Here is a 14,950-nt window from a genome sequence, read left to right on the forward strand (position 1 = left end):
AGTAATGTTCTAGGGTCTGGATTAGATGATGCATGGCACGTGGTAGGCACACAGTGTTGTTTTAATATTAAAAAGAGAATATGTCCCTGTGACTTCATGAAAATGAATCAATTCTTCGTTGATCCCCAGACCCCCAACTCTCAGCAACAACTTGCTTCTTCACCACTGTCCACTTGTATGAGCAGCTCTCAAGTTTTAGCATCACCTCGACTTGGAGGCAAGAGCTCCACTGGGAGGCAGAACCAAAAGCCAGGGTGGGACACAAGGCAGGGTCAGCTCTGCTCTGGCGATGTGAGTGGCCCAACACCAGACCAGCAGTGGAAAGAAACTGGCCTACCTCACCAGCTGTGGACACTTAGCCACACCTCTGCTGTTTGCTGACCAGTGGATCTGGAGATGGCAGGTCAGTGGGAAGGGGTGGTAGACATTAGAGTAATCTCTCCTCCCTGGGAAGTACTAACCATGCCTCAATCTGAGAACTGCAGGGTTCTCTGAGTCCTTTCCAGAAAAATCTACAATCTCAACTCAGGGCTCAGCCTCTCAGACATCACCTCAGTTGCTTCTCTTGCTACCACATCCACAGTGATCCTGAGATTGCCCACCATCCTCCTTCAGATATAGTCCATCCCAAGGGACCTGAGACATGCGCTAGAAGTTAATGGAAGACAGGGCTGCCTCCTTCTGAGCTTCCCACATACTGAGGGAGGCAGAGAAGTGCGGTGTGCTGCCTGAAAGCCACCCACACCCTCCCCCCAATCCTCCAGCTCCCAGCAATGGTCAGCAGTAGCCAGGAAACTTCCTTTCCCAGGCTGGGTTGGCCACGAGCACTTGAATTTCCTGACTCTAGAGGGCACTGGAGAGCAGGGTGCAAGTCTCCTGAAGCCCAGGTGGTGTCTCCACTGCAGATGCACCACCCCATGGCTCCTGCCAGGATGCTAGTGGTCTCCAGGGGAAGAGCCAAGGCCCTGTGGCCACCATCTGTGACCAGAGCCACAGAAAACAAATGTCCCAAGGACCTTCCCAAATAAGCCAGGTGTACACATCAGACCCAGGTAAGGTTGCCAGATAAAATACAGTACACATTTTTTTTTTTTTTGGCAAGAGACAGAGAGAGCACATGCATGCACAAGTTGTGGCAGGGAGAGCGGGTCAGAGAGAGAGGGAGAGAGAGAGAATCCCAAGCAGGATTGGAGCTCAGTGCAAAGCTCAATGTGGGGCTTGATCTCACAACCCTGAGCCAAAATCAACAGTCCAAGACTTGGGGCGCCGGGGTGGCTCAGTTGGTTGAGCGCCTAACTCTTGATTTTGGCTCAGATCATTAACTCAGGGTCATGCTAGCCAGCTTCCATCTCTCAGAATATTTCCCCCCACATCACCTGCACATTTTTCTTTTTTTTTTAAGATTTTATTTATTTATTCATGAGAAACACAGAGAGAGAGAGAGAGGCAGAGACACAGGCAGAGGGAGAAGCAGGCTCCACACAGGGAGCCCGATGTGGGACTCGATCCTGGGTCTCCAGGATCACATCCTGGACTGTAGGCGGCGCTAACTGTTCAGCCACCTGGGGATCCCCCACCTGCACATTTTTCATTCCTGTCTTATGCTGCCCCCAAAATTCTCCCAACTAGAGATTGAGTTAGGTTGATACAAATTCTCTCATGTTGGTATCTATTTGTCGATCCTTTCTCGTGCCTAGTTGAGATGAGTTAGAAGGAGGGACTAAGAATTTCATTTCTGAGAAATAATTTTGTAGGATATAACTGTTGAGGGCTAAGAGGATGGAGAAGTGAACTTGGTGGGGTTGAGGGAGGAATGGACAGGATACAGCGTGAGCTCAGTTCATTCTTGGGAGGCAGGGAGAGTGCCTGGGAAAAACTTGCTCAATTAAAAATATTATCTGTGGGGGTGCCTGGTGCTCAGTCCAGTAAGCAATAAACTCTTGGTTTTGGCTCAGGTCATGATCTCAGTGTTGTGGGATCAAGTTCCATATCAGGCTCTGTGCTCATCATGGAGTCTGCTTGAGATTCTCTCTCTTCCTCTCCCTCTGCCCCTCCTTGCCCTGCATATGCATGCTTTCTCTCTCTAAAATAAACAAATCTTAAAAAAAAAAAGTCAGTTGCTTAACCGACTGAGCCACTCAGGTGCCTCAAACAATACATCGTTTTTTAATATAAGTGTGTCCCATGCGGTATTGGGGACACACGTATAGTAAAACTTATTTGTTGTGTATCTAAAATTCAAATTTAACTCAGGCATCCTGTTTTGGTTATCATTGTTTGTTGTTTGTTTGTTTGGCCAAATCCAGCAAACCTAGATCCAGGTAAAAGTCTAAGAAACTCTACCAAGTGTGGACAAGGGAGGTACTGACCCTCCCCACTCCCGCCCCACCCCAGGTCTCCAGGAATGGTGGTAAGGCTTCCATGGTAGGCTTTTTGGAGCCCATCTGGAGCCCAGCCCAGGTGGACAGGTGAAGAAACTTTGACACGCCACCTGGAAACACAGGGATAGGTGAGAATCACACTTATGTTAGACTATACTTTATTGGTCGGCTTGTCTTCCCAAGCCTGGATCAGAAACCAAACCACATCTCCCAGCCTGCTGTGCGTGGCCTGGTCCATCCACAGAGGATCCTACAAGTCACAGCCATCCACCCAGTCAGTGAGGTCCTTGCCCTGGCAGTGACGCCTCCAGGCCTCCCTGAGGATGGAAGATGGGGAAGAGGAGAAACCAAATCAGCTGCAACCTTCAGTTCCTGCTCAGAGAAGAACAGGAAGGAGGCATGGGCTCTAAACCAGAAGTGAGGTGAGGAAAGCAGCTAGTAAGGGAAAGAGGGACTAGTAAACTCCATTAACTAGCAAAGAACCCCCTAGACGAAGTAAAAAAGGAAGACAATGGCCCTTCAAATGTCATCTGTCTAGACTCCTTATTTTACCAATGGAGATACAGGGTAATTTGTTGCAGTTTACCCGGAAGTCAGTAGCAAGGGCCTGGACTCCTGGGGTCCAGAGCCCCCGTCCATGCTCTTTCCTACACCATGCTTCTTCTGCTGACAGTCATGCCACCTTACCAGTGTACAGCCCTTTACAGTCTACATAGCACTGTCACATCCATCCCTCATTCATCTGCACTCCACCCCACCCCCGGAAGCCCTATAACTAGATTAGGAAGATACTGAGTTCCCTATATTCCCAATGAATCGCTGAGACTCAGATGCAAAATTACTTGCCCAAGATCCACAGCTAATAAATGACAGAACTGCAGCCACACCCACTTCTCCTTGGCTACCAATCCAGGTCTTTCAATTGTTGGTAACTATAGCTTATAGGCTCTTTCAGGACCATTACCTTGCTCCATCAACACACTAGCATCTTGAGGAAGATAAGCAAGATCCTGGGGTCCTGGGGTCCAAGTTCTCAGGGGTTCCAAACTTTGGTAATTCCATGATGTCAATGTCAAAGGGACCAATGACCAAGAGTGCCCCTAGAGGACCTCCACAGATCCATCAATGAGGTGTGGTCAGCTGGCTTGTTTGCCTCTCCCATTAGACTATGAGACCCTTGAGGGCAAGGAATCGGACCTCAGCCTATCTGAAGGCCACACAGCACAGAGCCTGGCACAGACCAGTTCCCAGTGTGTGCAGGTGGGGGGAATAAAGAGTACCCTTTCTACTTTCTGGGACCACTGCCTGTTATTAGCCTCAACCACTTCTCAGGAGTTACACCTGCCACAAATTTATACCCAGTGTACAAAAGAGAGCTGTTCTTTGATGCAACCCAACAGGACCTGTTTCCTCCAGCCTAGGGTGGCACCCCCAAGGCCTCAAGCCCTTAGACTCCTGCCAAGCCTGTACTCACTCATCCTGATCTTATAGCTACGCATTACATCCTGCTGAGCCTGCCTCACTCCAGATTCAGTTCCTAGGGCATCAACTGTTCTCAAACCAACACACCTCCAAAGCTGTGGCCATGCTCAAAGCACATCTTGGACTTTCTCTAGATTGACAGTCATTTCTGCCTCCTCCTCTCCCTCACTGCCACATAGCACCTATCCCCAGGCCTCCTGCACAGTCCCTCCTAGCCAACCCCTCTCCTATCCATCAGCCATGCAATTGTCCTAGTGCAGACCCTGGGTCTCTCACCTAGACTCCTGCAAAGGCTTCCCTATCATGCCCCTGCCTCTTGTCTCCTGCTCTTCCCTCTGCTCCTGGGCTGATATTCACTGCCTCTCAAACTCCTTTACCTGCCTTGTGATGATCACATCTGTCTGTGGTTCCAGGAGCCACCGGAGTATCTCACCCTTCCCACATCCTGGCCCTGCTGGTCTCCCATCCAGAAATATGAGGAAAGAGAGGTTAGAGACTAAGCAGTGAGATGCCCCTTCAGGGGACGCTATAGGGCCACTGGCTCAGATACCCCTCTGGTAACCAAAGATCTAGTCCAGTGGCCCATGGGATGCTCATCCAACTCCCATGCCTGTGAGCATGGCTGCTCCAAAGGCCATCTTGTAGGAAAGAGGCAGGAAAAGAGAAGGCTGACAGGGTGAGGCTCTAGAGCACCTCTCCCCATGCTTCAAGCCAGGAATCACTTCTGTTGTACATCTTGGGCTTTTCTACAAAAGTTAGTTTAGAGGAAGATGCCACAGTTAAACAAGCAGGCAAACAAGGTTGACTAGACCCAGGTCTAGCAGACCTGTAAGTGGGCATCCTAACATAGGCCTATCGCAGAAAAGCCAGGTGCAGCATAATGAGCTCCAGTCAATTGCTTACCCTCCCTGACACTTGGTGTGTTGCCTATAAATACCTCAGTGACAGTAACCCCTATGGCCTAAAGTTGTGGGAAGGTCAGACTGGGAAGCCATGGAATGGTGGCTGGGACAAAATGAGAACTCAGGAAAGATTAGTTCCCTGTTGTTTTCCACCAGTCCTGGCCACATTGGCTGGGGTCAGGTGGGGGGTGAGGGGTGCGCGATGGGGCTCTAGCCCAGGTCACTTACCAGCTGGCCAGACCTTGGGGCTGTTGAGTGATCTTCATGGCACAGATAACAGTATCCTTAAGGTTAGGATTCAACAAGTCTGGGGTGGGAGGAGAGAAACATGATGAAAGAACAGGGGACAGAGCTGGACATCCGGAGTCTATCTATTTCTCCCTGCCTCTCTCTCTCTCTCTCTCTCTCTCTCTCTCACACACACACACACACACACACACACACACACAAGTACGCACGTGCACATACACCCTGCTCCATCCTAAACTCAACCCGGTCTCTCAATCCCTCTGGAAACACAGATATCATCAGTCTATCACCCTCCTCCCCACACTCCTAAACAGCCTTCCATCCAGGACCCCAAGTCAGACGGATGGAGGACCCACACTCACCATTTGTCCCATCCCACTCTCCTTGGTAAGCCCAGAAGGTGGTGGGGGATCCCCACCCAGAGATAATAGCAAGGGTAGAAGCAAAGATTGGTCCAGGGGGGCTGCCTGGGGCTCAGGCCCAGCCTACCAGAGCAGTACATCTGGCACACATTGGGGACCTCTGTGTTGAGATTTTTGCACCACTTCCGGCTGTTGATCTGGAAAATGCCGTTGTTAGTACTTCCATCAGCCTCGTGGTCCACAGCAGCTGTGTTGAAGCCACTTGTGAAATATGCAAGACAGACCCCTGCGGAGGGTGGAGACACAGGCCCGAGGGTCAGGTGACCAAGGGTGGTGCAGACGAGGGGGCCCCACACGAGCTCCTCGGAGTCTCACTCCTGCTTCAAGGCGGTCAGGGCAGCCACCCTCCTGCCTGCTCCCCAAGTGACTCCAGCATGGCTCAGAGGTGCAAGGGACTCACTCGGGGTCACCACAGCTACTAAGCAGCAAGAGTCAAGCTTGTCCCTTGGGCTTCCTGACTCCTAGACCAGCCTTCCCACTGTCTCACAGCTCAGCGCGCAGTGAGGCCCAGGAAATCTTTGTGGGACAAATGAACAAGAGCTAGATCTTTAGAGGCAAAATGAGAGACACAGAGGTGAGAGCTGGCAAGGGGGCTACAATTAGCCAAAAATGAGTCTAGATGTGGCTGGACCTCGCAGCTTCCCGAAACTACCAGCAACTTGAAGAGTCTATTACTGGCTGATTCAGTTTACCCGAAACCTCAATGGGAATGCCTTACCCTCTTGGCTGCCATATGATTAGAGAACTAAGTGATTCTGTCTCTTTGGCCACTGGAGTATCTCACCCTTCCCTATCTCACTGTTGACTTTAGCAGCAGGGGCAGGGGAGGGACATGCTGATTGGTCTGCCTAGGACCTGCCTCTTAGGTATTTAACTTGCCCTGAACATCGTCTACCCACAGGATCCACACCCCTGATGTCCAAAGGAGGGCTGAGGCTCAGAAAACTTCCAAGACCACACCCTCTGAGTGAGAGCTGGGGAGAGGGGAGCGTGGAGAGGGGCGGCAGTGACTGCGGGGGGAGCAGTTCTCACAGTCAGCCAGGGTGTATCCCCGGTATCCCTCCATGCCGAAATCCTGGAGCACTTTGGCCAGCTCGCAGCGACTGTAGACCCTGGCTTGGCTGGAGGTGAGCAGGCAGCCGAGCAGAGAGGCAAAGGCCAGCAACATGCTGCCCGATGGGCACAGATGCCCTCTGGGAGCCCAGCTCCTGGCTTCCATGCAGGCGGCGGAGGCACAGCCCCCGCCACGCTGGCTCACAGCTGGGTTTTGAGATGGCAGGCAGCTCAACAGCCCTGGTCCACCACTCACAGAAGGTTACCCTTGGGAGAAAGAGAAAAGCAGGGCCTGAGTGTACCCTGGGGAAAGGCAAGAAGGCTCCAACATGGGAAACCAGCCCCCTCGCAGCCCTGATGAAGCATCAGCCAGGAGAGGGTTCCCTGAGGCCGACTCCCCTAAATCGCGCTTTACACCTGCCCCTGCAGCTGAGAGGAGGAGGAAGGGAAATGGGGAAGAAAACAAACAGACTTGGAGCTCCATACTACATGCCAGGCCCTATCGAATCCTGAGGCCCTATGTTTCACAACTAGGAAGGAACAAAGTTTGGAATAAGACCAAAGTTTACGTGACTCCAAAGCCCCACGAGATAGATGGCCATGAGCAGATGTTCCCGGAGGGCAAGGGCCCAGTGGTGTCATTAGAGTGTAATACAGTCCCTACCCTGGTTGTCGAGGGGGTGCTCTCCTAGCTCAGAGACCCCTGCTCCCAGCCTGAGCTGAAACAAAGTCTCCCACTACAACACTGCCACCCCGCAGCCCTCTGGAGTGTGCACACGGCCCCAGGGTGGTACTGCCCACCACCCCTTCTAAGACATCACCTGGCAAAGGCCCCTCTCCCTGGAAGCTCACGTCTGCTCCTTTGGTTCGCGTCTCGGCACTGGCTCCCTAGGCTAGTCCTCGGGATCATGAAGGCATTTGCACCTGGTTATGACCTTCACCTCCACTCTGCCTCAGCCACCCACTCCCATGGCCTTGCCATCCATGCATCTCACCACCACCTCCCCCATCACCTTCCATTCCCATCTTTCCCTGACCATCACCTCCGACACATCTTCCCAATGTGTCCCATGGGCCTACTCCGCCACACTCACTGTCTACCTTCACAGAAACAAAATAGCCACACAACCTCACAATCGGGTGTTCCCAGGAACACAAGGCCTCCAGCCCCACTGGACCCTCAAGCCACGGAGAATGACAAGGTGGGCTGAGGGTGTAGCTTTCAATGAGCCTTCGATTTGAAGTCCACCTCCACGCTACACAACATCTCTGGCTTCAGACACCTTCCGAGCCTCATCTTCTTCAGTTCTACAATGAGGAAATGAATAATACCTGCCTCGGAGGATTGTTGAAAGAACGAATGAGAAGAGAAAGGCCCGGAGAGAACCTGGTTCTTTGTACTAAAAAAATAGGTTCGTTGTTATTTCTATCATGAAATACTTCTAGCACCGGAACTAATGCTCATCTTTGGCCAGCTTTCTCTCTCCCATTTCCTTCAAAGAGTATTCGAGATGCTCATTACTGCCCTCGAGACTTCCCCGCTGCCCTGTCCACCCCCAAGCTCCCAGAAGCTCACCGAGGCATCAGTAGCCTCATCCCTCTCATCTTCACCCCTCTCGTGGGAGGATGCGGCGCCTCTATGTTTGTCCAGGCCCATGGTGCCTGCGAGCTCCAGATTTCACCCTCTCCCACCTCTCAGTCACGCTCCATGGGCCATCGCTCCTCTCTCAGGGTCCTCAGCACCTCCTCCTACCACTTCTCCTTCCTCTGAGGCGTGGCTGCTCACAGGCCTCATCATTATCTATACTGACTGGTCTCTCTCATCTGATGGAAACTTCTACAGGAAAAATTACTGTTTTTTCCCCTCCCCATTTGTTTTCAACCCAGTGGAATTTAGCTTCACCACCACCACATCCCACACCTGACACTGTTCTGCACTGTCCAGTGGGCCTTGCCAGGTCTTGTCCCAAGGGGGCACTCAGCAGCCTTTTGTACAGTTGACCAATCCACCTGTTGAATCTCTTGCCTCTCTTGGCTTCCATGATGGCCCCTCTCCTGGGTTCTCTGCTCCTTTTTGGGCTATTTCTTCTGACTGCCTATGCCTCAAACACTGGTATGTTTTCTAGACATTTCTACCCTGAGCCCTCCTCTCTTACTTCCAGATAGTTTCCGGGTGGCCCTGAAGTTAACTGCCACCCACGGAATACAGACATTGAATTTTGTCTTCCCCCGAGTAGCAGACCTAATCTGAAGCTGCCTCCTGGATGTCTCCACTTGGACACCTCACGTCACCTCAGCTTGAGCATGTCCAAACCAGAACTAATGTTCTCACTCAAATCTGCTTCCTTGTGCCTTTTATTTCTGGATTTAAAACATTCTTGATTTTAAACTCATAACCGCTTTGGTTTAAATACATTTGTCCGAACTAGAAATACAGATGGCTTTCTTCACTCCTTCTATCCCTACACCCCTCACCTATCTCCAGCCAGCAGATCCCCGAGTGCTATTGACTCTGCCCGCCCTCCAATAGCACCATCTTTCTCCCAGTTCAGAGCACCATCCTAGCATGCTGATGGGGCTTCGCATCCAGGCCTAACTCTTTTGTCCAAACCATTCTAGACACATTTACCACCATGAGTTTTTTAAACAAAAATCCTGGCCACCAACACCCTATGATGATTCCCTTCATCACTGTCCCTAGGTATGGTCCATGAGGGCCCTCATAGACCCATATGGATCCTCAGTCGTGAGGACCTCTCCCTCACTCACAGTCACTCACAATAATGCCATGTTGTCTGCTCATGAGGATCCCGCCGTCTGGAGCACTAACCCTCTCCTTCTTTACATGGCTAACTCTACTCGTACTTCAAAGGTCACCCAGAGTGAGTTCCCCAGCTCCCCAACATGCCCAAGTACCCTGTGCTTCTGCCATCCCTCTGTCACACTGGACTGTGTTATACGGCAGTCATTTCCACCATGAAGTGAACTTCCAAGGAACAATAGCCATCCTGTGTATACGCATATCCTAAGAGCCAAGTGGAGTTGCTGATATGGAGTGCCTGCTCAGTGGGTTCTGTGTACACTGAAGCATCCTGAGATCCTGACCCCAAGAGCACGAACCTTTTCCATCAAGATGGGGGATGGGGAGGTGATGGGAGGAAACTTACTGGCAGACCCTGCACTGGGCCTTTTCTGGATAGTTTTCTAACTTAATCTCATCTAATCCTCTCAACAACTCAATGGGTGTAGGAGTAATATCCCCCATTTACAGATGAAGAAACCTATTTTTTACTTTATGTAGCAAAACGACTTAAAACCTCCAGGTTCATCCAGAGCGTTTCACGGCAGGTCGAGGGGTACAAGGTGTGAGATCTGATGATTCAGAGACCAGACACCCACCAGCAGGGTCTCCCTTTTCTGTCTCTCAGTTCACTGCTCTCCCAGCCCAGGAATCCTGCCCCCATTTCTGACCATCCCCGTTCTTTTTCCACACCCCTCTCTGCCCTGGTCAACAGCTGCAGGAAGAGGGGAAGGGGGCTCACTGATCAAGTGTTGTCCCCACCAGAGCTGACACAGCAGTGACAGTGGCGGCGGCAGCAGGGACCCGACACCCTGCTTCAGCTCAAGACACCCCCATGATACTGCTAGGGTCCCAGGCACCCAGCTTTAAGAGAATGATGGAAGAGAGCAGCCTTCTGGAACTCCCCAGGTCTGTGAGCTCATCTTCTAGAACCATCTTCACCCATTGAGCTTCAACTGGTCCTCTGAGCTCCTCAATTTTAGGGCTAGGGACATATTAGAAGTATCTAGGCCCAATCCTCCTTGGCCACCACACACACACACACACACACACACACACACACGCACACTACGCTGAAGGATGACTCTTCTGCTCCCAACAGATCCTTTAGATAGTTGCCCAGCAATGATGATGGCAGGTGCCCACAGCCTCTCCAGGCAGCCTACCTCACCATCAAACTCCTCTGACTGGCAAAAAAGTTCTTCCTTAGTGCCAAGCCACAAAAGGCCTGCTTTCTGCATCTGCACAATGACAGTTCAGTGTGGACAAGCCTGGGACAAAGGTGATGCTGTTGACTCTAAAGCTTAAGGGACAAAGAAGTTAACTGGAAGGACACATGATGCCCATGTCTATGCCCCACGGGGACCCCTGCTTGGAGGTCATAAGGCACAGCAGTTAGAGCATGGGCTGTGGAATCAGGTGGATTTAGGAAAGGACAAAGGCACTGATGACTACCAGCTGGGGGACCCGGAAAAGTGACTTAACCTCAATTCTCAAGTGGCAATAACAATGCCCGGAAGGATTCAGGGTTTGGTACTCAAGGTGCTTAATACATAGAAGCATTTACTGCTAAGAACAGAGAGAATTAGGGATACCTGGGTGACTCAGGGGTTGAGCGCCTGCCTTCAGCCCAGGGAGTGATCTTGGAGTCCCAGGATCAAGTCCCACATTGGGCTCCCTACATGGAGCCCACTTCTCCCTTTGCCTGTGTTTCTGCCTCTCTCTCTGTTTCTCTCTCTCTCTCTCTCTCTCTCTCTGTCTCTCTCTCTCTGTCTTTCATAAATAAATAAATAAAATCTTAAAAAAAAAAAAAAGAACAGAGAGAATTAGAGGCTCCTGGGTGGCTCAGTTGGTTCAGCTTCTGCCTTTTGCTCAGGTCATGATCCTGGGCTGCTGAGATCAAGCCCTACATCAGGCTCCCTGCTTCTCCTTCTCTTCCCTGCTTTTACTCTCTCTCACTATCTCTGTTCGCTATCTCTATCTCTCTCAGATAAATAAACCAAATCTTTAAAAAAGAAAAAAAAAAAGAACAGAGAGGATAGCCAGAAACGTGTTAAGTGGCACCTGCTCACCCTCTCTGCCTGGGCCTTGCTCCAGACCAACCAGTTTAGAATCAAGTGTTGGCCCAGATCATCTTGGGATTTTTTTTTTTTAATTGTGGTATGAACACTTAACATGAGATCTACTGGCAACAAATCTATAAGTGCATAGCAGAGCAATGTTGACTATAGGTACCATGTTGTACAGAAGAGCTCTAGAGCTTATTCATCTTGCTTCAATGAGAACTTTATGCCTGGGCAGCCCGGGTGGCTCAGCAGTTTAGTGCCACCTTCAGCTCCGGGCATGATCCTGGAGACCCAGGATCGAGTCCCACGTCAGGCTCCCTGCATGGAGCCTGCTTCTCCCTCTGCCTATGTCTCTGCCTCTGTGTGTGTGTGTGTGTGTGTCTCTCATGAATAAATAAATAAAATCTTAAAAAAAAAAACTTTATACCTACTGATTAATAGCTCACCATTTTCCCCTCCCCAGCCCCTGGCAGCCACCATTCCACTCTCCATTTCTACGAACTTGACTATTGTAGATACCTCATGTAAGAAGAATCACAGAGTCTATCTTTCTGTGACTGGTTCACTTCACTCAGCATAATGGCCTCCAGGCTCATCTATGTTGTCACATATTACAGAATTTCCTTCTTTCCTAAGGCAGAAGAGTATACTACTGTGTGTATGTACCACATCTTCTTTAAACATTCATCTGTCCATGAACTTTTTTTTTTTAATTTTATTTAAATTCAATTTGCCGGGCAGCCCCGGTGGCGCAGCGGTTTAGCGCCGCCTGCAGCCCAGGGTGTGATCCTGGAGACCCTGGATGGAGTCCCACATCAGACTCTTTGTATGATGCCTGCTTCTCCCTCTGCCTGTGTCTCTGCCTCTCTCTCTGTGTGTCTATCATGAGTGAATAAATAAAATCTTTAAAATAAATAAATAAATAAATAAATAAATAAATTCAATTTGCCAACTTATAGTATAACACCCAGCGCTCATCTCATCACGTGCCCTCCTTAATGCCGGCCACCCAGTTACCCCATCCCCCCACCCGCCTCCCCTCTGCAACCCTTTGTTTCACAGAGTTAGGAGTCTCTCATGGTTTGTCTTCCTCTCTAATTTTTCACCGCCCAGTTTGTCCACGAAATTTTAGGTTGTTCTCACATCTCAGCTATTGTGAATAACGCTGCAGGGAACATGGGAGTGTTAATATCTCTTTGCGATCCTGACTGCAATTATTTCAGATAAATACCCAGAAGTGAGATTTCTGAATCATCTCTTAGCTTTATTTTTAGTGTCTTCCAAAGTGGCTTCACCGTCTTGCATTCCTGTCAACAGTGCTCAACGATTCTCTCCATCCTCGCCAACACTTGTTGTCTTTTGTTTTCTTGATAATACCATCCTGACGGACATGAGGTGATACCTCCTTGTAGTTTTGATTTGCATTTCTTTGATGATTAGTGACAGTCAGAATTTAAGGGATTTTTCCCCACATACCTGCTGACCATTTATACGTCCTCTTTGGAGAAATGTCTTTTTGGTATGGGTATTTCTTAAGAGCTCCCAGATGACTCCAACACGCAGCCAGGCTTGAGCCTTCAGAGCTCTGGACTTGAGTTGGTCCACCCGAATTCAATGTCTTGCGCCGCCCCTGACCAGCTATTTACCCTGCCCTGCCTGCTGCAACCACAGCACTTAATCTTCCCCAAGCCTCGTTGTGCTCCTCTGTAAAATGGAAACAATCCTCCTTTGCTTTCCCAACACATGAAGATGCCTGCTACTTAGTTCAGTACATTTTAGCTATTGTTTTTATTGTCTGGCCCCTGGTGGTGATTCTATGTGGTTGAGTTTTGGAGTTTTTATGGCATCGGCCTGCTTTTACTATTTTATCACTCTTTTTATTGAGTAATCTTTCAGCTTATTTTGTTTTATTGTATGTTTTGTTATTTCCCACTTGACTTTCACTTTTAAATGGTGAATAAGAAACAGCAGCTCAAAAGAAACAGTTATGAGGGCAGATAAGGCGCCAGTTGGGGATCGGTGGGTCTTTATTTCTCAGCTGAGCTCTGCTCGAGTCTTTCCTGTTCTCCCAAAGGCAGCTCAGATTGTTGACCACATCCTAGCAGAGACCCTCCACTGACTCCCTGTAGGTTCAAGTTCTCCAGCAGCAGCTTTTACATTCCTGCTTCTCAGCCCCTGTGCAAGTTTGAGAAAATACTGATTCCCCACCCCAGGCTAATCACATCAAAATCTCTAGGGGTGGGGCTCAGGTATCAGTATCTCTTTCAATGTTTCCGGGTGATCCCAAAGTGCTACTTGGGCTGAGAACCACCATCCTAACCAATCTTTTTATAGATCCCTCGATGTGTGACAATGCTATGTGTCCGTGTCTTACAGTTATGCTGTATGTTATTCCCTCCGTCAAACACACCCTTTCTGTACAACTCCCTGGCTGGCTCCTAGCCCTCCTGAAAGCATCACTGAATCTAGGCTTCCTCTCCTGGCCCCACTGGGCTGATTTAGGAGTTCCCCACATCCTTGCACAGCATCTAATGCTAATATGTCATCTCAGCCTCCATCAAGTGACACCAGTACATTCTTTCTCCATCGCTCCCAGCAGACTGGGAGCTGCCTGATGAGTCCCTCAAGTTTATGCTTCCATTGTCGAGAACAAGATTTTTTAAATGCTGTGTAAAAAAATGAAGAAATGAGTGAAAAGCACCCAGCCAGTTGATTCAGAAGAACTGTAGCCCAGGGCACTCCATCAGGAGAGTGCTGAAGCTGATTCCAAAGAGCGTGCCAGGAATGGCTTGGACCATAGAAAAGCAAGTCCTCCTCTGGCTGCAGGTAGGGAGAGCCTGGAACCCCCAGAGAAAGATCTGCTCACCTGGTCCACTCCAAACTTACTGCATCGAAAACAGAATTCACCTCTTGTCTGTAAGTTATGTCTCTGTTATTTGCACCATTTTTTAAAAAGATTTTATTTATTTATTCATGAAAGACACACAGAGAGAAGGGCAGACACATAGGCAGAGGGAAAAGCAGGGAGCCCAATGCGGGACTCGATCCTGGGACTCCAGGGTCATGCCCTGGGCCAAAGGCAGATGTTCAACCGCTGAGCCACCCAGGCGTCCCTATTCCCACCATTAATCACAGTACAGAGCTATATAATTGCAAGACACAGTTATCAGGAGGTCTGAGGAATGTAAAGTCACTAAGACTACACTAATCTCATAGCAGCATATTCTTTTGGTTTTGTGTCTCCTTTATTATCCTGTCTTCCTTCTTGTAATGGTTAATTTTATGTGTCTACCTGATTGGGCCCCAGGGTGCCCAGATATTTGGTCAAACATTATTTGTGTTTCTGTGAGGGTGTTTCTGGATGAGATTAACATTTTTTTCATTGAAATATATTTGACATATAATATTGTTTAAATTCAAGGTGTACAACATGTTAATTTTGTACATTTATATATTGTAATAAGTTTGCCATTGTGGTGATAATTAGCACCTCTACCGTAATAGATAACTATTTATTGCTAGTGGCTGGAATAATTGAGTTCTAGTCTCCTAGCAAGTTTGAGTATTATAATATAATATTGGTGTCTGTATTCGC

General features: G+C 49.3%; 1 protein-coding gene across 5 annotated transcripts; it reads right to left on the bottom strand.

Moving 5' to 3' along the window:
* Nucleotides 1-2,522: 2,522 nt before the first annotated feature.
* SPACA3 (sperm acrosome associated 3) lies at nt 2,523-10,205 on the bottom strand. Of its 5 annotated transcripts, none has more exons than XM_025440542.2 (5): nt 10,052-10,205; nt 6,469-6,756; nt 5,504-5,662; nt 4,994-5,072; nt 2,523-2,698 (listed from the first exon to the last, which is right to left on the bottom strand). In XM_025440542.2, exons 2-5 carry the CDS (start codon nt 6,653-6,655, stop codon nt 2,632-2,634), a joined length of 492 nt encoding a protein of 163 aa, XP_025296327.1. In that variant the 5' UTR covers nt 6,656-6,756; nt 10,052-10,205; the 3' UTR covers nt 2,523-2,631. The 5 variants fall into 5 exon arrangements, with proteins under 5 accessions (XP_025296327.1, XP_025296326.1, XP_025296330.1 ...); XM_025440541.2 differs by having other exon boundaries at nt 10,032-10,188; XM_025440545.2 differs by lacking the exon at nt 10,052-10,205 and adding an exon at nt 9,807-9,981.
* Between the last annotated feature and the right edge of the window lie 4,745 nt (nt 10,206-14,950).

The sequence above is a fragment of the Canis lupus genome, chromosome 9, assembly GCF_003254725.2.
Source record: "Canis lupus dingo isolate Sandy chromosome 9, ASM325472v2, whole genome shotgun sequence".
NCBI lineage: Eukaryota > Metazoa > Chordata > Mammalia > Carnivora > Canidae > Canis > Canis lupus.